The sequence below is a fragment of the Natrix helvetica genome (genome assembly GCF_964273705.1).
Source record: "Natrix helvetica genome assembly, chromosome: 4".
NCBI lineage: Eukaryota > Metazoa > Chordata > Lepidosauria > Squamata > Natricidae > Natrix > Natrix helvetica.
Window position 1 is genome coordinate 171972114 of NC_138550.1, and position 22713 is coordinate 171994826.

Sequence of the window (22713 nt, forward strand, 5' to 3'; positions counted from 1 at the left end):
GGATCCGTCCGTTAACGGCTTCAGCTACACCCACTCAGCCTCCATCAGCCTGGGGTGCCGGGGGGGGGGTGGGTGGGGGAGAGTTAATGGATTTGCATCCTCTTTCTTGCTGAAGGACGTTTGCAGGGTCTGTTTCCTGAAGTTCTCCGAGTGGTAGAGCTCCTTTGGGCCTCTGCTAACCCGTGTTCCTTTCTCCTGCTTGAATAATCTCTGCCCCTCCGGACTCTCCCCTTCTCTCCGTTTGCTTGTGATTCAGGAAACAAACATGGTCAGCGCTGTCAGCTAACGGTGGCTTCCCTTCCCAGTGCCTGTCTTGTATCCACTCTTCCTGAATAGGGCTGCAGGAGGTTTGCAGAACCAGTGTGATCTGACTGCAACCTACGATGTGGAGGGAATTTTCTGCTCACCTCTTTTATTCCTTGGCTTTCACTTTTTGGCATCCCACTTTCCCTTCCCAGATCTCTCACCTTCCTTTTCCGCTGAGGAAACGCTCAGAGGTACTTTGCTTATGGTGGCACGCATCATTTAGGCCTTCCACTGCACCCTCGCTATGCACCACGTGCAAATTCAGGCCATTTGGCCCGACTGATGCAGAGATGATGGGGTTTCCAACCTGATTATGGGGAAAGGTTTTGCAGAGCGGCAAACTGTGGCAAAGAATTTAAAATCAGAAATGGCTTGCCAAAGTTGCCACTAGTTGATAACCGAACAAGGATTTCAGACACAGGGCTGTATATGTGGCGCTGACCGGGACGGTCTGTCCTTTTCTAAAGTGATCTCCATCCATGTGTCGCCCTCCAGATAAAGGTGGGACCACTGTGTGGAGGAAGCCTTGCTACAAAGCTCAAAGTCTACCGAGCAGTGGTGCTAACTGCCCTGATGTATGCTAGTGAGACCTGGACTGTATACAGGAGGCACGCTAGGCAATTGAACCCCTCCCACACGGCCTTCCTCGGTAGAATTCTGAGGGTCCGGTGGCAGGACAAGGTGCCAGGCACAGAGGTCCTCCCCAGAGCAGGCCTGCCGTCCGTTCACACCCTGCCGATGAAAGCCCAGGCACGCTGGGCAGGCCATGTTGCAAGGATGCCAGACCATCGCATCCCCAAACGGCTCATCTGGGGGGAGCTGCCTCAAGGAAAGTGACAAAGGGAGCCATACAGAGACACGTTGAAAGCCTCCTTCCAGTCCCTGGATATCGACACCCCCTCCTGGGAAACCCTGGCACGAGATCGATCGACATGGCGCACGCTGATCCACCAAGGCTGCCAGGCCTCTGAGGACAGGAGGACAACCATAGCGCAAGAGAAGCGAGCCCTCCGCAAAGCCAAAGCTGCAAATGCTGCAACAGTGGTGCCCACACATCTGCCTGACATGTGGCAGAACATTTCATGCCCATACGGGGCTTACCATCCACTGCGGCCACACCGTGGACAGCCCACGACCTGTTGGATGTCAAGGTCCTCTTGGAACAGGATGGACAAACATCATCACCCTCCAGATGTGCTGGATACACAACTTCTGGAGGTGTGACCTAGAACCCAAATTTCCCACCAGTATGGTCCTTGGGGAAAACTGCTCTGAAAGAGAGTGGAGAACATCCAGTGAAATGCCTGTTCTGCTGTTTTTCTTCTTTTATAATGTGGATTATTGCTTCCAGACTCTTCCCCGGTTCCCTCATGATGGGAGTTTCTGTCTCCAGAGCTTAAAAGAGTAACAGAATTGGAAGGGACATTGGAGGTCTTCTAGTCCAACCCCCTGCCCCAGGCAGGAGACTCTATGCCCTTCCAGACAAATAATTGCCCACTCTCTTCCTAAAAACCTCCAGTGATGGAACCCCCACAGCCTCTGGAGGCAACCTCCGTTCCACTGGTTATCTGTTCCCACTCTCCAAACATTTCTCCTTAGTTCTAGGTTGCTTCCCTCCTTGTTTAGTATCCATCCATTGCCTTCAGGTGTTTTGGAGAATAGGTCGACTCCCCCTTCTTTGTGACAGCCCCTCAAATACTGGAACGCTGCTGTCGACCTGTGCTGGCCACAGGGATGGAGGGCCACTGACCCTGGACAGATGGAAGGGGTTTCTGAGAAAATGAGGCTTATATTTCTGTTTGATCTCTAAAGCCAAAGTTTGTCGCTTGTGCCAGATTTAGCTGTTCTGCTTCATGTTGCAGATGAAGGAAAGCCATGAACGGCCCCTGTGTGTTCTAGGTTTTGCTATAACTACCATGCTTTAATTGGCTTAAGAAATCTTTATCAGAAGGACATCCATTTCAGAAACCCCCGTTTACAGGTGCAGCATTTCTTGTCTAAGAAATAGGTGCATGTTTTTTGGGTGCCACAACTCTCTTAGTGAGCACCTAGGTGGGGTGTAGTTGAATCCCCCCCCCCCCCCCTGCTGCTGGATGAACCATGGTTTCCCCTCCTTTGGTGCAGCATTTGGTGCCTCCAAAATGACAAATGTGGCTGAAAAGATGCTGGGGTTTTTTGGGGGTGGGGGATTACTTAAGACGTCTCTGAGATCCACTTTGGGATTCTGTTTCAAGGCACCAGGCTAGAAACCCCAAGTTCTAACACCCCCCCCCCCCAACCCTCCTGCGGCTCAAGCATGGAGCCGAGGAAATTGCATGGCTTGTAGACACCCCAAAACCACCCACTCAACTCTGGCCATGGAAAACCTGAGGCCCCTTCAGGCTGGGCCACCTGGCACTAAAGGCCATTGGGGGGGGGGGGAACGACAAAAACAGCTGAGTAGTTAAATCAGGGCTGGGCAACTATGGCCCCTTTACGACCCCCCCCCCCCCATGGCCGGCTGGGGAATTCTGGAAATCCAGGGGTCACACAGGGTCCATGGTTACCCATCCCTGGTTTAAATGATGCTGTGATTGTGGCAGGTTAAATTGGTTAAACCCTTAGATTAGCCTGAGCTGCTCTGAATGTTTTTTTTTTTTAAACTAGGGTATTTTTCCCTCAAGAGGCTTACATTTCTGTGGTCTCAGGGCAAGAAGCAGGCAGGCTGGTTGACCAGTTGCCCCCCCCCCTTGCTGTCTGGCCTGGCAGAGGAAGACCAAGGCCCTCTCTGCTCCAGGGCCAAGACTGTTGCAGGCTTTTAGAAGTGAAGGCGTCAGCAAATGTTTTTCTCTAGGTAGACGAGACGTCCCGATGGGCCACCAACGTTTGCGCCTTGTGCTTTCTGAGAGATCTTCAGGTCTTCATCTGAATTTAGGTCTTCCTTGGCTGCTGGGTTTGCCTTAATGCTCGAGGGACACTGTGGCTCTTGGGCGGGAGCCTCAACTTTTTGAAGCCCTTCTGAGCTCGATGATGATGATGATGATGATGATGATGATGATACTGTGTATGTGGGAAATCTTCCTCTCAATGAAAAGTGATGCTGCTTTATAAAACAGGGTACATAGAAGCAGCTGGATGCTTTTCCCCTGCCGCATCCCCCCCCCCCCACACACTTCCCTTCCTGGAGTGCATTGGCCTCCTGCCACCCGAGGCAGCTCTTGACCTGCCTCTCTCTCTTGCACAAGGTTTGGCTAAAGTCCAAGAAAATGCAGTTATAGATAGTCCTCGACTTACAACTGTCCATTTAGTGACTGTTCAAAGTTAAGGGCATTGAAAAAGGGACTTATGACCGTTTTTCACACTTACAACCATTGCAACATTCCCATAGTCATTTGACCAATATTCAGATCCTTGGCAACTGACTCGTATTTATGACAGTCACAGGGTCACGGGATCCGCTTTTGTGGCCTTTGACAAACAAAGTCAAGGCAAAGCAAATCCATTCAACAGCGGTGTTAGTAACTTCACAACTGCAGTGATTCACTTACAGATATGGCAAGAAAGGTCGTAAAATGGGGCAAAACTCATTTAGTCGTCTTACTTAGCAGCATAAATTTTGGGCTCCAAAATTGTGGTTATAAGTCAAGGACTACCTGCCGTTGGCTCTGGGCTTCCTGTACTAAGAAGCGTTAATCCCTTCTGACCTCTAGCCCCACACCAACACCAACACACACAACCCTCGTCTAAATTAACACAAACGAGAGAGAGAGAGAGGGAGAGGGAGGGAGGGAGGGAGAGAGAGAGAGAGAGAGAGAAAGAAGATACATGATAGATAGATAGATAGATAGATAGATAGATAGATGATAGATAGATAGATAGATAGATGATAGATAGATACAGATAGATGATAGATAGATAGATAGATAGATAGATAGATAGATAGATAGATAGATAGATAGATGATAGATAGATAGATGATAGATAGATGATAGATAGATAGATAGATAGATAGATGATAGATAGATAGATAGATGATAGATAGATAGATAGATGATAGATAGATAGATAGATAGATAGATGATAGATAGATAGATAGATAGATAGATGATAGATAGATAGATAGATAGATAGATAGATAGATAGATAGATGATAGATAGATAGATAGATAGATAGATAGATAGATAGATAGATGATAGATAGATAGATGATAGATAGATAGATAGATGATAGATAGATAGATAGATGATAGATAGATAGATAGATAGATAGATGATAGATAGATAGATAGATAGATAGATAGATAGATAGATAGATAGATAGATAGATAGATAGATCATATGACCCTGGGCATTGTAAGTTCAACTGGAAGTAGCAGGACCAGAACCAGAATCCAAAGTCTGAAAGGACGTTTATGTTGCATATTTACAAAAATATCACTATATAAACAACTTTGGTTTTATATTATTATCAAGGCAGGAAAGTCCAGCCAGTCCTCATGACAGCCCCATCCAGAGTTCTGATAGCAGGGCGGCCCATAACTCCCAGAGGAGCACTTTCCTCTGGGCGCCCCCCCCCCTTTTTTTTTCTTCTCGCCCCCTAGGATGTGGGTCAGTTAGGATGCTTTCCCCCAGGCGCCAGTCCCTGGTGAGCAGGAAAAAAGTTTTTGTCCTGGGAGCTGTGCCTCCGACACCCGTATTTGCAGAGCTGAGCCTGCTTGGCTTGCTGCAGATCCAGCCTTTGGGCTTTCCGTCTCTCCCGGTTGCCCTTGAGTTTGTCCAGGGCACAAGCGCAGAGCTCAAGAGGGTAGCCTGGGGGTGGGGGTGGGGGGCTCTCTTTATTTCGCCCTCCTGCTGCTGCCGCCGCCGCCAGCCTCACCACCACCATCCGGCTTCCAGGAAGGGCTAGCTCCGAATCGCTGTCTTTCTCTCTCGGTCTTTACTCTGCAAAGGGACAGAGGGGGGGGAGAGGGGGGTTATGCAAAGCCACCCAGAACTGGCTCCGGCCCTTCACCCATCAGCCAGGTGGGCAGCAAAGACCTTGATGAGCAATGAAAGAAGCAAACGGGCTCTTGGCCCTGGCTCTCCCCAGGGCTGCCTCTTGTGGGGGCTGGATTTCTAGCCTTACCCCCCCCCCTGCACCCCTCCAAAGAGCAGGGGTCCTCCCAAGTGAGTGCAGAGCTTCCAGAGCTGCCGATTGCCCCTTCCCCCTTTTATTAGGCCTCCTCCCTGGGTTTTGACCCCGCCCCCCCCACCCCTTGGAAGAAAGTGGGAGGGGGGTTGGTGTTGGGAGGGGAGGGGGGGGGTTGGTGTTGGGAGGGGGGGGGGTTGAAGTCTCTGGGCAGAGGCCAGAGTCCCCCTGGGTGGTCATCGTTTGGGGCCCTTCAGAGGCAGAGGAGGGTTGCTCTGCGGGGAATGCAAACATCCTGAGGCAGCTTCTTCAGGGCCCCCGGTGTGTGTGTGTGTGTGTGTGTGTGTGTGTGTGTGTGTGTGTGTGTGTGTTTGGGGTGGGATAAACGGCCAAATGGCAAACCCCCCCCCCGTCCTCCCTTAAAGAGGAGGGGCCAGCCCAGAAACGGCCGCATTGAATTTCCCAGATGTTCAGGCCCCGAGAGCCCTCTTGCTGTCTGGAGAGGAAATGGGGGTCCGGAAAATGCGGCCCCATCTTCTTCCCCCCTAAAAGCAGAAACAGTAAGTCAAGGGGGCTACTCAGCTGCCTTCCAGGTGCCTCTCCCTGCCTGCTGAAGCGCCTGCGGGGATCCCCGGCACCCCTCGGTTGAGCCTGCGGCTTCTGACGGTTGTTGCCTGAGAGGGAGGGGAAAGTGGGGGAGCTTTGCCCAAGAAAAGGGTCCCTGGGACGAAGGCGCTCTAGGGCATCGAAGCTTGGCCTGGTCTCCTCCTAAGGAGAGAGAGAGAGAGAGCTCCTTCCCTTTGAGCCGCCTGCAGGCCAGGCCTCGCCCTCCCCTTTGGCCCCCCAAACACTGCAGTGGAAGGAGGGGGGAGCCTTGAGGGGCTCCTGATGCTCTGTGGAGCAGGGCCATCCAGAGACTACCAGCTGGGCCTTGCAGGAGCCCTTGAGCTGGAAGGACCCCGAAATCCCATCTGGTCCGGCTTTTTGAACGCCTGACCCCTCTAGACCTCTGGAGGTGCAGCTGCCTTGGTGGAGATTAAGCCCACTTGACTTCAAAGTGGGAGCAGATTCCTGCTGTTAAAGAAACTGCTCATTCACCAGAGGTGTTAAAAAGAAAAACTCCCTGGGCTTCCCACCCATTCCTCCTTTCTCTTTGGAATTGTGCTTGTGAAAGTGGAGGGCCAGGTGCTGCTTCCCCTGAGAGACTTGGGGGACAGTCTGGCCCCTCAGAGCTAGCCCCAGCTGTGCTCCCTATTTCCAGTCAACCCCCCCTGGATGACTCCCCCACCTTCCACCAAGAGAGCAAAAGGCAAGAATCCATTCAGGGCACCCAGAGGCCTTTCGCATCCCCCGGAGTCCTGGTCCCCCTTCTGATTCTTCCTCATCCCAGCGGGCTACGGAGAAGCCAAGGGGCCCGGGGCCTCTCTCAGTGGGTGGGCAACAGAGGGCCCCGTTTGGCAGAAGTCTGGGAAAGAAAGGCCAAGCTTAGGAAGGAGCTGGGGGGGGGGGGGCTGGAGAAGAATCCCTCCTTCCTCCTCCTAGTCCTGTGATCGAGAGTAGAATGATTTTTAAGGGGTGGGATCGAATGGTGTTATCTCAGCATTTACAGTCCTTGCAGGGAGCGCTGGGCATGAAAGAGTTAAAGGGCAGATAACACGGTCAGCAGGAGGAAAGCTGGCAGGCTTATTATTCTCAGTCACCATTTGAACCCAGGAGCCCCAGCAGCTGCCCTTATGGCGTGTTGCTTAGAGAAAGCATGTCTGCCTTGGCCAAAAAGGGAAAGGAAAATGCCACCACTAAAATATCGAAAGAAGACTTGGGGCGGTTACAAAAACATTCTGTGCCTTTGAGCGTGGAAAATAGTCCCCAGGGCTCTCTTGCGAACGTCTGAATCCATTTCGGGATGGCTGCACTTAGACCCTGGGCTGAAGTGGCCCAGAGGAACATCTTCCAATCGACCACCCGGAGACCCTGGCCCCAAAGGCCGGCTGAGCAGCTGGTTGGAATAGGCTTGGCATTGATTGCTTAGGCCGCTTAGCATTTGCTGTTTTTAAAAAATGGTGAATGTGTTGCTACTGGATTAAAAGTATAATCCACAGATCCTTAAAATGCTGTAGGAGAAGAAGTCAGGTGGGGAATGGGGACGTGGAGCCCAGTCCTTAGCTCTTGCCCTCTCTCCACCCAAGGGGGGGAGGCTGGGGGGAGCAATACTGGGCGTAGGGCCTTAAGTTGACGCATGAAGGATGGAATGTAGGTCTAATTAAAAATAACAGCAAAACAAAATGAACCAAATCACTGGCCTTTCATTTTTGGCCAGGGCGATCAGCCACGTAAGGCAGCAACTTTCGGTGGCTCTCTCTGCTTTTGTGCAATGAATCTCCTCCTGGAGATTAGGGTGGGAGGGAATGCCGTACCTGAAAAGTTCACATGGCCTGCCAGACTTAGAGCCTTCCTCCTCAAAATGAGAGCAGCAAAAAGTCTGGCACAATGCATGCAAGGGACGGACTCTCCGCCCCCCCCCCCCGCCCCCCAAGACCTTTTGGGAGGCAGGCAACCCCCGGAAGATACCGGCATGGATGGGTTACGGGGCCTTCCCACGCTTGGCTCCTGGAAGAGGGCCCTCTGCTTCTGAAGAGCCTCCGGTGCAGATCTCTGCTAGGGAGCTCCTTCCTAGCCACGGCCAGGCTCCTTTGGGGAACTCCAAGGTCAGAGTGCCCCTTCTGTGGGGAGAAGGACCAAGGTTCAAGCCCTGGCCCCTCTCCTGGTTGTCAATGAGGTGGGCCTGGAGGAATCCTTGACCCGACCTGCTCTAGGGAGGGCGGCTTCCTCGGTGGGTGTTTTCTGCAGCTGTGGCCCCCATGCTGATTCCAACAGCAGAGGAATCCCGGGCACTCTGCCTGCCTGGCCTGTTTTTCATGAAACGCCACGGCTGCTCTTTGGTTTTTCTTTCTTGTGAAAAAATGGGGGTGGGGGGTGGGGTGCTATTTCGGTGAGGTGGGCGGCTATATACATACGATAAATAAAATAAATTCTGCCAGAACTTGCTGTCCTCGGTCCCTTCAGGTCCAAAGATGCCCCAGCGTGGAAGTCAGCCAATTAACTCCAGCTGGATTTTCTGGCTTAAATGGGGCTCCCCCACATTCCCCCAGTTAAGAGGCAGCTCCAGTTGGGGACCATTTTTAGGGAAGAGCCCAGCGGCCCAGGGGTGCATTGTTTGAGGGCGTCTGTCTGTCTGTGTCACTTCGATTGTGAAGAGGGAGAAATCTGAGGTCTGCAGATGGCCTTCCTTAGCCCTTAATCTGGGTCACAAAAAAATCCCACTACGAAGGGCCGTCGGCCTCTTCCTCCTCCTTGCTGGAGAGTTGTTGTTCCTTCTTCTGACTCTTCTGGAAGTTTCGTACGAGATCATTTCAGAATCCTCCTTTGTGTCCTCTGGGCAAAGCAACTGGGAGGGATTGACACTGGCAAAGTTAAGGAATGCCGCTGCAGAAGAGCAGAGAGGGTGCCCTCCACGCTCAGCTGCATTGTGTTAGAATTGATTTCTCCAACTGCAGTCCTAATTCTAGACCTCAGTTACGAAGACCAAGCTAATCTACTTTCAAGTGGGTCAAGTGGTTGCAAAAGCAGGCTTGCCCTCCAGATAGAAACGTTTCATAAAATAGCATTGGGTTCCTGGGCAGGGGGGGAGGGGGGTTATGTCGCCCCAGTAAATATTTTCTCCTCCTGGGTGATGGGTGAGGCCTTCTGTGCCATGACCTTTGGAAGGTCTTCTGCTCCACAGATAGGTTTACAGAAGTGCCTCCCCAGGATCAAAAGAGGTTTCTGTTGCAAATCTCCCTTTTCACGCTGAAACTCAAGAAGGTGCGTTTTCCGTGGCGCTCTCTCTACAGCAGCCTCTGTTCCTGGATGCCACAATGCACATTTTCAGTGTGCTGTTGAGATTAAGAGCACTGCGTGCTCATGTGGGTGCTTCTCCCTGCATGCACGCACGCCCTTTCGAAGGGCAGAGGAACTCTGGCGAGCGAGCGGAGTTTTCCTTTCGCAGCCAGACTGGAAGCGGCCGGGTGTTTTTATGACTTCTGGGGCTTTAGGAATTGTGCCGCTGCAGAGCTCTGCTCTTGCCCTGGATTCTTGCTCAAACTCCTCAGGAGAGGAGCAGCCGGCGGAGAAAAATGCACACACTCCCAGATGCAAAATCCCAACACTCGCCACCACGCAGAGAAAGAGAAGAAGTGCGTGGAACTTTTGTGCCTGCGAGAAATGAGCCCTGAAACCACAGCTGTCTCCATAAACAATTAAGGGAGCTGTGAGAAGCCTTGGAATTTGCATTGCACATTGACACCTATGGCGTGCTTAAGAAGTAGCTTACTTTCTCTCCAAGCGCAAGGAGTCGCACAGCCACCACCACCACCCCGCTTTAGAGAAGGTTTGAGGTATTTGTGTGCCGTTTGTGTCATGTGGTCGAGAGAGGGCTGCACGTGTGAGTTAAGGAGAGGGAGGGTTTTTTAAGAGCTCCTTTGCACTGGAGACTCACTTCCTCTCGGCTCTGTGGGGTCCGGCCTGCAGGCTGTGCTTCTCTCTTGCTCTTTGCCCCTTCGGAAGGAAAGTCCGCCTGCTTTGCCTCCCCGTGCTGCTCTGATGTTCAGGCAATGGCGGTGGGGATCCACTCGCATTGCGGTGCTTGAGAGAGAGAAGGGGAGGTCAAGGGAGCCAATTTCCTTTCCACAAGAAGCTTGCTTGTTTTGTTCGTGTGAAGCGTATCATCCAGGATCAGCAAGTGGAGAATTGAGTCACCCTCCCAGACTGATCAAGATTGGACTCTGATTCGGTTTTGGTTTTTTCCTCGGACGCCTCTCTACGACCTTTTTTATCTTGTCTGCTTCCATAAAGTCTTTCATCAAATGTTAACCAAAACGTGCCCATCATTAAGATTGATTTGAGCAAATGTTTTGGTTGCCCTGTAGACACAATTACATTCACAGGTCGTAATCTGGGTACCTCTGGGAGTTGTGGTCCAAGAAATCTGGAGGCGCCCCCATTTCCTGCTCCTGGACCACCTCCGCTCCTTCTCACGCAAAGGTCAGCCTTTGGGTGCCTTCTGCTGCGACCGGACCAAGAGGCTTCTGGAAGCTGACAGGGAGGGAAGCCAGGCATTCTCCTGCCCCCCGTGGAGGCTTTGGCCTCAGCAGTGCTGGCTCCCGCTTTCTGTCCTTGGGCGCCCCAGCCTGGGTAGCCTCTGGCCCCGAGGAAGGCTGTCATCCTGCAGGCCCTGGACCCGCTGAGGGCCAGTTGCCTTAGAGGTTGTCCTGAGCCCTCTGGACCCACCCAGACTGAAATGCAGCCCTTCCTTAATCCCTTCCACGTGGGAAGGGAAACGCGCATGTTGTGTTGTGCGGCACTTTCCGTTAGGCTACAACTGCTGGCGGCACATTATTTATGAACTCACGAGGCTGTTATGGAAGGGAACGCGTCCAAAACGGTCAATGGGAAAATGCATTTGTTTCACTTCAAGTATTTTTAAATAGTTTTCTTAAAAATTCACAGCTAAAATCTTAAAGGATAGTTACAACCCAAAGTGTGCCAGGTGCACCTGTGGCTTCTCCATGTTTTTTTGCTTTAACAATAATTAACCTTCCTTGCTGAAGTCTCTGGGTGGAGGGCCTTGCAGTCAAGTACGCTCAGCCTTATCGGGGGTGGGCTTCAGCCTCTTCCCATGCAAAATATGGGGAGCCCTCGGACAGCTGTCAAGTACGAATGGTCCTTGTGCTTGGCAGGCTGTGTGTCCGTGAAGTGAGGGGTCCCCAGGCCTAAAATATGTGCTTAAGGACCAGGTGGCAGAGAAGCCCCTCATCCCAATCAGCTGCAGCAACGGATAGAGCAGGTGTGGGAAGATGGGAGACTGGCACACTGGGTGGCAGTGTAGATCTTTATGGCCCCACTAGAGGGGGAGGGGGTCTTTGCGGGTAGGATCCCTCCCCTTCCCCAAAGCCCCCAGTGGATTCTGGAGCAGGCAGGATTGAGGGATGAGCGGGGACTTGCACTTGAGGTCTTTGCATGGTGTCCCCAATGGAACTCCTCCAACTTCTCTCTTCCCTTCCTCTGCCAAAGCCCCCTTCCACTTGTGCGCGTCTGCTGGTATTGGGGTGGGGGCTGTTTGTTGTATGCAGGCCGCCTCCTCGCTTCACACGGAAGAGATGGGTGGGCCTGGAAGGGCTTCCTCCCTCAGGGGAACAGTTGTGATTGGAAGCAACTCCCAGCAGAACGGTTGGGGCCCTTCGGGTCATAAAGCGCACGGGGGAGCCCCTTTTCCCCTTTCCCCTTTGGGGAAGCCCCTTGGAAACCTTGGGGAAGAGCCCTGGCCATGAAGGTGCCCTCAGGATGGCCCGAGCCTGGCTTGCCAAAGGCCCAGAACCCCCCCCCCCCTCCCTTGCCCTGCCCCCTCTCTGGGTTGCCCCCTTGCTTTTCTCTGTGGGGTTTTCGCCCCATTGATCAATTGGGGGAGGGGGGCATCAGGGAAAGGGACGGGTGCAGAGCCTCCTATGCGGGGCTGGCATGGGCAGCCTGGAGCCCTGGGGGGAGCCAGCCGGGGCCTTCTGCTGCTGGTGATCCATCGGAGGGGGCTCCCCGGTGCGCCCCCCCCCCGTCAAGCCCCCCCCCCCAGCAGCCACTCACCAGCTTCCTCTGGTTGCTGAGGCAGAAAGTGCAGATCTGCTTGGGCTGGGAGCCTTCGCTCTCCTGGGCGGCGGGGCTGCAGCCGCCTTTGCCGCCGCCGCCGGGGTGGAAGAAGGCCGGGCCGGCGTGGCAGGGCTGCCCGTCCCCGCAGGCCTCCCCGGCCAGGAGGACGTTGCCCAGGTGCGCGATGTAGCTGGAGGCCAGGCGCAGCGTCTCGATCTTGGAGAGCTTGCGGTCGGCCGGCTCGGTGGGGATGAGCGTCCGGAGGGCGCTGAAGGCGGTGTTGACGCTGTTGGTGCGGTCCCTCTCCCGCGCGTTGGCCGTGTGGCGCTGGCGGGGCTCGCGGGAGACGCCGCGGCCGCCCTTCTTGCCCGGCCCGCGCTTGCCGCCCCGCAGCCCGTAGGCGCCCGCCTCCAGCGCGTAGGGCTTCTCGTCCGAGCCCGAGCTCTCGCCGCTGCCGTTCTCCTCCTCGTCCTCCTCCGACAGCATGCTGATCTCCGGGTACAGGAAGCGGCTGGGCGCCGCCGAGCGCAGCAGGGCGAAGGACATGGCTGGGCTGGAGGGCGAGCGGCGGGCGCGGACGGACCGGCTCAGCTCCCGCCTCGCATCTTGTGCCGGGCCACTCGGGCGCTCTCCCCGGCCAGCGGTTCCCGGGGCTGCCGCGCTCCCCGCACACAGGCGGCCACGGGCGCGGCGGCGGGCGGCTGCTGGGCGACGGCGGCGCTGGACAGGCGCGCGCGAGTTTTATATTGTCCGGGATGGTCGCCCGACAGGCCCCTCCCTCCCCGCCCCGCTTCACGCCTACCTGAGCGCTGCTCCGGCGGGGGGAGCGCCTTCCCACCCAGCCACCCCCGCCTGGGGGCTGCAAGCTGGAGGTTTGGGAGGGGGAGCATGCGCTGACTTCACCTGTTGGATGCCGAACTTGGGCTGGAGGGAAGCGGGGGAACCAGTCGGGAGCCTCCTGCCGAAGGTCAGCCCAGTCCAGGCCGGAGGTAGCTGGGGAAGGACAGAGGAGGGTCTGCTCTTGGCCAGGGCCGGGAGGATTAACCCTTGCTGGGCTGCTCCTCTCCTGAAGGCCTCAGCAGCTCCAGGCCCTCCTAGTCCCAGCTGCACCCTGGCACGTGCCCTCTGGATTCCCTGTATGACTTGTCCCAAGGAAAGGGTTGGGGAAGGAGAATCCTCTTTTTAAAAAAAAAATATTTTGAAACAGACAAAGACACAAAACACATACAACCTTCTTCCTTTTCATATAGCGTGTCGTTTGGTTACAAGATTTTGTGCGTCCTTTCCATGGTCACCACTTACAATTATGTATCGAATCACAAATTATTCATTAGGTAAATATAAGTACATTATTATCATTATATATCAATTATTCAACTGTAATTGTTATCCCTTAATTTTAAACAAGTTATTCTAAGTATTGAATTCATACATCCAACATCCTTTTGCATCAATAGTTCAACTCCAATTATTATTTCTACTTTAAACAGAATATTCTATACATTGAGATAATACAACATCATTCCATTACATCGTTCAAATCTGTTTAACAGTGCTAAACCCTTAAAGTATTGCGTATATCATTCTATTATTCTTTAAAAGGTTCTCCATTTTCCATTACCATGATTTTTTATCTAACCATTGATAGAACAGGTCCCAAACCTTATAAAATTGTTCATCTTCTTGTTCTCTAATTTCAGATGTCAATTTACTCATTTCCGCACATTCCATTATTTTTTGGATAATTTCCTCCTGCGTTGGCATTTTCTCATTTTTCTAATTTTTTGCAAATACAATTCTAGCTGCTGTTAAAACATTCACAATCAATTTTTTCAAATCTCTATTATATATTTTTGGTATAATTCCCAATCTTGTTGTCCTTGTGGGGGGGGAGTGATTGGGGAAGGGGCTCTGGTGCGCAGACACCCTCCTGAGTTAAGGCGCAGCTGCTTCTCAGGGTCTTCAGCTGTGGCTAAGGCAGGGCAGGCACGCAGCTGTGTCGTTGAGCAGGTAGAGACGTTGATCTTGAGGCAAGGCTGAGTCCTCTCTTGATGCAGCATGCAGGTAGGCTGCGCTTGGCACTGCAGGCTTCACCTGGTTGCCGATTTAAACTCATTCCCGGGTTCACAACAAAAGCCAGCAAAGCATCAGCAGCAGAACGCAGAGCCCTTGCTGGGCTGTGAAGTAGCAGCCAGTTCTGCTCCCTCGGCCGGGCTTTTATCTCAGCCCCCCAGGATCATTGGGCCAGGGGGATGGATGGGTGGACGGACAAAGAAACCTCTGCCTGACCTGCTCCCACATCTCCCTTTCAAACCTATAAATGTCTTACATAAACAAACAGAACCTTGTGGGAAAGCAGTCCCGTTGCAGGCCAGACTTCCATTCTCACCTGCTGCTGCTGCTGCTGCTGTGTGCTGGGAAGCTGCCTTGCAATTGCGGGGCCTCCTCAGCACCTCCTTTCAGGGCAGCCACCCTGGCCCTGCGAGGAGACCAAGGCCTTCCAGTCGTCGGAGGTTGAGCCAGGAGTCCCAGCTCTGCTCCTGGAGTTGTCCTCCTCTCGGCCAGGAGAGAAGAGGTGCATTGAGGCCCCTCCCTCCCTCGCCCCCAGACCATCCTGCACTTCCCCCGCCTGCTCCCAAAGGCCCTGCGGCTCCCAAGCAAGGAAGAGCTTGGGCCGAGAGGGGCCACAGCTGCCTTGGTGGGCCCAGGGCCTGCTTGCTTTCCCCCCTCTGTGCAGGGGGGCTGAGAGGCCAGCCAGGAAAGGGAGGGGGCAGGGCAGAGACACCTGTGCTTTCCGGCCTCACCTGGCCAGCGCAGGGCAGAAGGAGGGGCCAGGAGAGCCTGGCACAGTCTCCCTTCCTCGGCCCTTTGCGGAAGGCATTCCTTGCTTCTGGGCTCTGGGCAGGGGAGGAGGAGAGGAGGAGGGTGGAAATGAGTGCCCAGCCTTGCAGGACCCCTGCCCACATGGAGACTGTCCGCAGCCATAGGAACCCGTTTAGTTTGCTCCCTTTCCCACCCTCGAACAGTCCAGGTGAGCGAAGTCAGAAGATCATGAGAGGGTCCCCTCCCTCCGTGGGCCCTTTGTGTTGCTGCTCAGTCCTTCTGAGGGCATGGGACCCTTTTGGGGAAGGCCTGGGGCCACCCACCCCTCCTGGCTCTGGAGCAGGGCCAGCAGAGTCTGTCCAGGGAGGGGGGATTTCTCTCCCCTCCCCCTACCCCAAAGTCTGCCTGCCCCCCTTCCCCTCCGGCTGCTCCCCTTCTCTCCTTTCTCCACGTGGACCAGCAATTTTCAAGGCAGAGCTGTGCCAGGAATGCACACCCAGGAATGCCTCTGCTCTTCCAAGAGCAACTTCCAGACGTGTGGCTGAGTGACGGCAGTGCCTTTGGGGGGGGGGGATTGCCGGGGGTGGTGGTGGAGAGGGGGGATGATGTGTTAATTGTGGGAGGCAGCTGGAGGGGCGGGAAAGCTGCTACTGGCATCAGCCCCACACAGGAAGGGCTCTTGGCTGCTCTGCTCTGCTCTGGGGTGCCTCCTCCTCCTCCTCCACAGCAGCCTCTCAGTCAAAGCCCTGGCCGGGGGGGGGGGGGGGATGAGAGACACCCAATGTTAGGTGGAAGTTCTGGCAACAGAGTAGGGGCTCCCTGTTTGTGAAATGCCTTTCCACACGCACACAGGGGGGGGGTGTGTTAGAAGATCCCTCCCAGCATTTCCACTTTGCTCTCTGCTGGTGGTGCTGGGCTGTGCCCCTCTGGGTTTGGGGAGGGGGAGCTGTGAAGACCAGGCCTTGCCCGTTCTGGATTACGGCCTTGGAGGGACAGTTGGTTCATGCCAGGCCCAATAAATGAGCCTAAAGGAAGAGGAGGTCAGGCACGACCACCTTCCAGCCCTGGGTGGACAGGCACCCCGTGGCTGCATCCCTAAAATCCCCTGGGGCTCCTGGGACCCCCTTTTCCATTCTGCAGCTTCGCCTCCGGGTAGGTGCCTTGCCAGGGGCAGAGAGAAGCTTTGGCAATGAGTCACCTGGATGTGGTCAACCTCCTTGGTTAGGAAATGAACTCCTGGCCCTGGGGGTGGGGGGAGGCTCTTCTCCTGCTGGAGGGGTCACTTCACTCCCTCCTGCCATTGGGGTCCTGATGGTGACCCAGGGGGGCAAAGGGAGGGGTCCCAGGGATGCCTCCAAGTAGGGGAGTCAGCTGGCAGGGAAGGCGAGGAGCCTCCTGCCTTTGCTCCAAAGGGCCAGAAATGTCATTTCCAGCAGAGTCAGCCTTCCAGTTGGCGGGATGGGCCCCAAAGAAAAAAGGTTTTGTATTCCCGCCTTCACTGCGCCTGCAGGCTCAGCCCCTCTTGCGTTGCTCTGTGGGGGCAGCTCTTCCTCTGCCAGGTCCTCCTGCAAGCAAGTGAAGAGGCAGGTGCGATGGGTGGGGGGGATCGGGATGAAATAACCTTCCCCCCCCCTTAGCGGAGTCTCTTCCAAGCTTCTCCCCCCCTCCAGTGAAGTCCCTGCCTGCTGCCTAAGCCCCACCTGCCCTCCTCCTTCCAGGACATCCGCAACACGGTGGGCAACGTCCCCATGGAGTGGTACCAGGACTTCCCGCACATCGGCTACAACCTGGAGGGCAAGCAGATATACAAGCCCATCCGCTCCAAGGACGAGCTGGACAGGTTCCTGGAGAAGATGGAGAACCCCGACTACTGGTGAGGCTGGCCCCCCTTCCCTACTCCCAGGAGGACCTGGCTTCTGGGCCGAGGCTGGGCGGGGCCTGTTGCAGGGAGAGACAGGTAAGCTGGGAAGCACAGCTACTCATGCCCCCTCCTCCCCCAGGCGAACGGTCCAGGACAAGATGACCGGGGCGGATGTGAAGCTGACGGACGAGCAAGTGGAGCTGGTGAACCGTCTCCAGCGTGGCCAGTTTGGGGACGTGAATTTCAATCCGTACGAGGTAAGCAAGGGGCTGATGCCGCAATCGAGGGGGACAGCAGCGCCTTCCTACAGCTGCAGTCCCCCCACCTCTGACTCCTTTGCAGCCGGCCGTGGACTTCTTCAGCAGCCAGGTGAGGATCCACCCGGTGACAAACCGGCCGGCGGACAAGCGGAGCTTCATCCCTTCCTTGGTGGAGAAGGAGAAGGTGAGCTGCTGAAAAAAGAAAGGGCTCCCCTGGGGAGGGTGGTCTGGGCCCACCCTGGCCTTGGCCTTGCCCCGAAGGCGCCCCGTGTCCCAGGAGTCCCTGTCCCCACGCAGAAAACGGCCATCCGTCCTTTAGATCCACAGGGCTGGCGGGGCTGTGTGTGGCTTGCTCAGGGGTCAGGCGCCGTGAGGCAGCTGTCTTGGGTCAAAGTGGCCCCCAGGAGAAGCAGCCTGGGCATGGAGACACGGGAGGGATTGGGGCCCAGACCCCTTCCGGTTCACTGCCTGGGTGGGCACCTCACAGCGGCCAGCACGACCTTTTTCTGAACCCCAACAAAAGTTGCTCCCCCGGGGAGGCTGGCCACTTAATGCCCCCCTCTCTCTCCAGAGGTGGGAAGGCTGGAGGCGGGAGAAAGGCTCCCGAGGGTGGCGGGCTGCATTCATGGGGACTCTTCTGCCCTTGCAGGTTTCCAGGCTGGTGCACGCCATCAAGATGGGCTGGATCCAGCCCCGGAGGCCCCGGGAGGACACGGGCGTCTTCTACGACCTTTGGGCCCAGGAGGACCACAACTCCATCCTGGGGCGGCACAAGATGCACGTGCCCGCCCCCAAACTTCCCCTGCCTGGGCACGAGGAGTCCTACAACCCCCCTCCGGAGTATCTCCCGACCGAGGAAGAGGTGAGCAGCGCTGGGCCCGAGGGAGGGGGAGTCCCAGCCTCCGGTGCCACCCTGGGATGGGGTGTCCTCTCCCCCCCCCTCATCTCTTCTTCCCGGCAACCCCTTGCAGAAACTCGCCTGGGAGCAGCAGGAGCCTTCCGAGCGCAAGCTGAGCTTCGTGCCCCAGCGCCACGACTGCCTGCGCCGCGTGCCCGCCTTCCCCCGCTTCATCCACGAGCGCTTCGAGCGCTGCCTCGACCTCTACTTGTGCCCGCGCCAGAGGAAGATGCGGGTGGGCCTTGCCGCTTTGCCCCCGTCGGGGTGTTTGGGGGAGGGGGGCCATCGGCTGATCCCCATGGAGGCAGGTGGGGGTTCCCCCCTGGGCAGCTGCTCCCAGCTGGAACTGAGGGTGGGCGGCTTCCCTTCTAGGTCAGCGTGGATCCCGAGGACCTCATCCCCAAGCTGCCCAAGCCCCAGGACCTCAAGCCCTTCCCGACTGTGCAGGCCCTGGTGAGGCTTTGGAACGGGGGGTGGGGGGGTGGGGGCAGGTCTTGTGGCTCTGGGGTTTTGCTGGGCCACTTTTCTTCCTGGGAGGAAAACTTTGGGCGGCTGGAGGAGATGTTGGAAACGGGCAACTCTTGTGGCTAAGTTGCTTTTGGGGGGGGGGCTGCATGATGCCCTTTTGCACTTCCTGTGGTTGCTTCACTGGCCTGCCTGCCCCTCCCTCTAGGTGTATCGTGGGCACACCAGCCTTGTGCGCTGCCTCAGCCTCTCTCCTGCTGGCCAATGGCTGGCATCAGGTAAGTGGCCCTGCGCAGCCCCTGCTTCCCCTGCCCTGAGCACCTGCGGCGGGGTTGCTCCTGGCCACGAGGGACCCTCCGAGGCAGGGAGAGGGCAGCTGAGGGGAGGCAGCTGGACTCCTGGACATGGAAGGCCGGGGGAGGGGGGTTTCCACCGCCTGGCCTCCTTGCCCTTTCCAGTCGGAGCTGCAGCTCAAAGCCCCCCAGCACTCACCCCCCCACCTTGCTGCAGGCTCGGTCTTTGGAGTTGCTCCTCATGCAGGTGGGGAGAGGCTCTGCCTTCCAGCCATGCCCCGGGACCCTTGCCGGGAGCCCCTCTCTCAGGGCAGAGGGCGCAGGGCCATTCGGGATCCCCCCTGGGGCTGAGGGGGAGAAGATGCCGTCCTTCTCTGAGGAACGGGTCTCCTGCCCAGGTTCTGACGACGGCTCAGTGAAGTTCTGGGAGGTCTGCACGGCCAGGTGCCTGAAAACTCTCCCGGTGCAAGCGGCGGTGAAGAGCCTCGCGTGGAACCCCAACCCCTCCGTCTGCCTGGTGGCCGTGGCTGTGTGAGTATGGCTTCCAGCTGCCACAGGAGGGGCCCAGCCTCTGGCCAGCAGCCGTGGGGCAGGTGGAAGGAGGCACCCGGGTGGGCAAGCATGAAGTGGGGGAGGGGCCTAGGTGGGTGGGGCCAGTGAGAAAGGAGGAGAACAAAATACCCCCTCCCCCCCAAGTGGGAGAAGGTCTCCTGCCACCCAGGAAGTGCTTGGCCCTCTTTGCCACTCAGGTCCAGCAGAGAAACATCTCTGGGTGCTCCACTTGGCCCAGAGGAATGGTCTTGTTTGGGGGGCTTCTCTCCACCCCCCGGCCAGGTGGAGAAAGGTGGGTGTGTCTCAGGGGGCGATTGTGGCTTTTGCTCCCCTTTCTGCAAAAGGTTTTGTACCTGGGAGGAGGTGAACCTTGGCTGTGGACTGCCCCTGACACCTTCTCTCCCCCCCCTCCCCCCCCGGTCCCTTCCAGGGAGCAGGCGGTGCTGCTGGTGAACCCCGGCCTCGGGGACAAGCTGCTCTGTGGGGCCACCGACCAACTCCTAGAAGGCTATATGGCGCCTGAGGAGGCCCGTCTGCAGCCCGTCACGTGGGAGGAGGCCACCGAGGAGGAGGAGCGCCTGGGCGTGCGGCTCAGGCTGAGGTTCGGGAAGGTACGGTCTGGGTACGGGGAGCGAGGAAAGCCCCCCCCCCTCCTTCTGAGCCCGTTCCCCAAACTGCTCTCCTTCCTCAGCCCTTGAAGCAGGTCACCTGGCACAGGAAGGGGGACTACTTTGCCACAGTGGTCTCGGACAACAGCCACCTGCAGGTGCTGATCCACCAGGCCAGCAAGCGCTGGAGCCAGGCTCCCTTCCGCCGGAGCAAGGGCCAGGTGCAGTGCGTCCTCTTCCACCCGCTGCGGCCCTTCTTCTTCGTGGCAACCCAGCGCTTCGTCCGCATCTACCACCTGCTGAAGCAGGAGCTGAGCAAGAAGCTTCTGACCAACTGCAAGTGGGTCTCCAGCATGGCTCTCCACCCCGGAGGTGAGTGAGGGTCCCGGGGGCCATAGCAGGGGACGCTCGGGCCTGCCCCCCTCAGCCCTGCCTGCAAGAGGGGGAGCCCTCCCATCCCTGCCTTGGCACAGAGGGCGGCAGCCTCTCAGCCTGTGCCCCAACAGCCCCTCCTCTTCTCAGGCGACAACTTGATCTGTGGCAGCTACGACAGCCGGCTGGTCTGGTTTGACCTGGACCTCTCCACCAAGCCTTACCGGGTGCTCAGGTAGGCAGCAGCCCTTCCCCCCGCCCACTCTCTGGCCAAACCCCACCTGCTCCAGCCCCTCCCTGAGGCTGTGGGGGTGGGCTTCTTCCCCCGGGGACGCAGGGCATGCTGCTCACTCACGGCTGAGCCAGGAGGGCGGCTGCGTCTTTGCAGCCGGGACACCGGCATCCCCAGGGCAGGGCGGCTCCTCCGGCCTTGTGCCTTCAGCAGCCCCGCCCGAGGGATGGCTCCCCTCAGATCCAAGCCAGCCCTTCCCTCTTGGGGCAGACCCAGACACCTCCTTGCAGGGAAGGGCACGGGTGGGAGTGCGGGGCTGCCGGGTCACCCTTTCCCTTCTCCGGCAGGCACCACAAGGCAGCCCTGAGGTCAGTGGCTTTCCACCCTTCTTACCCGCTTTTCGCCTCCGGCTCGGACGACGGTAGCGTCATTGTCTGTCATGGCATGGTCTACAAGTGAGTGCCTGCAGTGGGGAGGTGGGGCACATGGCGCCAGGGGGCAGAGCTGGCAGCGCTGACCACTTCCCCCCCCCTCTCCTTCCAGCGACCTGCTTCAGAACCCACTGCTCGTGCCGGTGAAGGTGCTGAGGGGCCACGCACCAGCTCACGACCTGGGCGTCCTGGATGTCCTCTTCCACCCCTCGCAGCCGTGGCTTTTCTCTGCGGGCGCAGACGCCACCGTCCGGCTCTTCACGTAGCCCTGCGCCCAGCTCCCAACAGACTCGGCAGGAGAGTGGAAGCCTTTTCCTGGGAGGCCGGAGCTTTGGATCCAGGCGAGGAGGAGGAAGCGGCCACTGGATCAACCTCGGACCTTGCGGGCCTCTGGCTGGAGGGAGGGAGCGGTGGGGCTCCTAGAGGGCTGAATACTGAGCTGAGCACTGGAGGGGGGGGTCTTCTGCGTCCTCCCGCTGCTCGCTTGGAAAATAATAAAAGTGCCTGATTGGACCAGAACCAGAACCGGGGAGTTGCTGAGCTGCCTCTGACCCTGAGCCCTCCCCAAAGGTCCTGGCCCTCGGCTGTTTCCTGAGCACAGGAGAAAAGGCCCTTCTGCCTCTTCTAAATATGCCCCCCAGCCCTGCAAGTCTGGCCCCCTGGCACCAGGCTTCCTGCACATCCCCACCCCAAAAGCCCTGGCAGTGGAAAGGGGGTGCTGTACAGAAAAGCCCCCCCAAGACCTGGCCCTGACTTCCATGGGCAGAGGGAAGCCAGCCCTCTGGGACCCTGAGGGCAGCTACTGCAAGGGCTCCATGCCTGTCCCGTGAGGAGCCCCCTCCCCCTGGCTGCTTTCCATGGGGTCCAGCTTGGCCGTCCCGTTGGAAGCCCTTGGGTGCTCAGCTCCTGCTCATGGCCCAAATGGGTGGGGGGAGGTGCCTTTCCTTCCTGCCTTTTGGGGCAAGGGGGAGGGGGCCTGGATGGGGAGAAACATCCCTCTTCTGTGGTGGCTGCTCATTGGGCCAAACCCCTGGGGTGGGGGGAAGGTTGAGGTTATGGCCCAGGAGCCAAGGCAGGAGAGTAGCCCACCCCCAAATGGGACAGCCGATGGGGCTGTGGGCAAAGGCGTCCTAAGGGCAGGGCTGGGTCTTTGTGGTCCTCAGGGGTTGACCAGGGGGCGTGGGCACAGGTGGCCAGGAAGCCTGAATGGGGGGAGGGGCATCATGGGAGGAGACAGAGAGGGTGGCCCAACAGAAGCAAGGACCCCTGAATCTGGGGAACTGGGGAGGGGGAGGAGCAAGTGCCCTGCGTGAGGCTGCCACTGCTCTGTATGAGCCCCAGAGTCACCCTCCAGGAACGACGGAGGAGGAATTGGATGGAAAGAGGCCGGGGGGGGGGGGGGGGAGCTGTCCAACTTCCAAAGAGGGAAGGAAGTGGAGTTGGGGGGGGGCTTTGTGAGCATATCTGCCCCCTCTTGGAAAGGCCTTTGCTCTTCTCTCTCTCCACAGAAGGAAGCTCTCCATGCCTCCCTCGGCTGCAGCCCTCCTGGGCTCCCATTCAAACAGCAGCAAGGCCTTGGGGGCGGGGGTGGGGGGGGTGCCGCTGCAACAGGGAGGAGTGGTCCTGCCACAGAGCTCCCTCCTGGGGCTGGGCATGACCAGAGGCTCCCTACAAGAGTCCCACTGGCCGGGTGGGGTGTTGCCATTTTGGGTCGGGCCAGGAAGGAGACGGAGGGAGTCTCCCTGGGTGGTGGGGGTCTTGTCAGCCTCTGTGGGCAAGGGAGAGCTTTCCTGCCCAGGAGCGGCTGGCTGGTCAGACAACAAGGGGGGC

General features: G+C 57.3%; 2 protein-coding genes across 4 annotated transcripts in view; one reads left to right on the forward strand and one right to left on the reverse strand.

Moving 5' to 3' along the window:
• BOP1 (BOP1 ribosomal biogenesis factor) overlaps window positions 1-21402 on the forward strand; it is a 60732-nt gene extending 39330 nt beyond the window's left edge. For all 3 annotated transcript variants that reach the window (XM_081952828.1, XM_081952829.1, XM_081952827.1), the window contains exons 4-16: window positions 16630-16784; window positions 16912-17029; window positions 17115-17216; window positions 17682-17894; window positions 18004-18165; window positions 18303-18383; window positions 18604-18673; window positions 19087-19219; window positions 19671-19851; window positions 19932-20220; window positions 20371-20455; window positions 20800-20907; window positions 20996-21402. In XM_081952828.1, the coding sequence (XP_081808954.1) occupies window positions 16630-16784; window positions 16912-17029; window positions 17115-17216; window positions 17682-17894; window positions 18004-18165; window positions 18303-18383; window positions 18604-18673; window positions 19087-19219; window positions 19671-19851; window positions 19932-20220; window positions 20371-20455; window positions 20800-20907; window positions 20996-21149 (1851 nt within the window). In that variant the 3' untranslated portion in view covers window positions 21150-21402. The remainder of the gene's footprint in view (window positions 1-16629; window positions 16785-16911; window positions 17030-17114; window positions 17217-17681; window positions 17895-18003; window positions 18166-18302; window positions 18384-18603; window positions 18674-19086; window positions 19220-19670; window positions 19852-19931; window positions 20221-20370; window positions 20456-20799; window positions 20908-20995) is intronic.
• Window positions 4694-12808, reverse strand: SCX (scleraxis bHLH transcription factor). Its single transcript, XM_081950663.1, has 2 exons — window positions 12086-12808; window positions 4694-5226 (listed from the first exon to the last, which is right to left on the reverse strand). Exons 1-2 carry the CDS (start codon window positions 12632-12634, stop codon window positions 5188-5190), a joined length of 588 nt encoding a protein of 195 aa, XP_081806789.1. The 5' UTR covers window positions 12635-12808; the 3' UTR covers window positions 4694-5187.
• Window positions 21403-22713: the final 1311 nt, after the last annotated feature.

What these genes read in the sequence shown, in the direction of transcription:
- SCX (XM_081950663.1), bottom strand. Translation starts at nt 12,634, where the DNA reads ATGTCCTTCGCCCTGCTGCGCTCGGCGGCGCCCAGCCGCTTCCTGTAC. An exon ending in TCAGCAACCAGAGGAAGCTG is followed by an intron (nt 5,227 to 12,085) that starts GTGAGTGGCTGC and finishes GTCCCTTTGCAG; the next exon opens with AGTAAAGACCGAGAGAGAAA.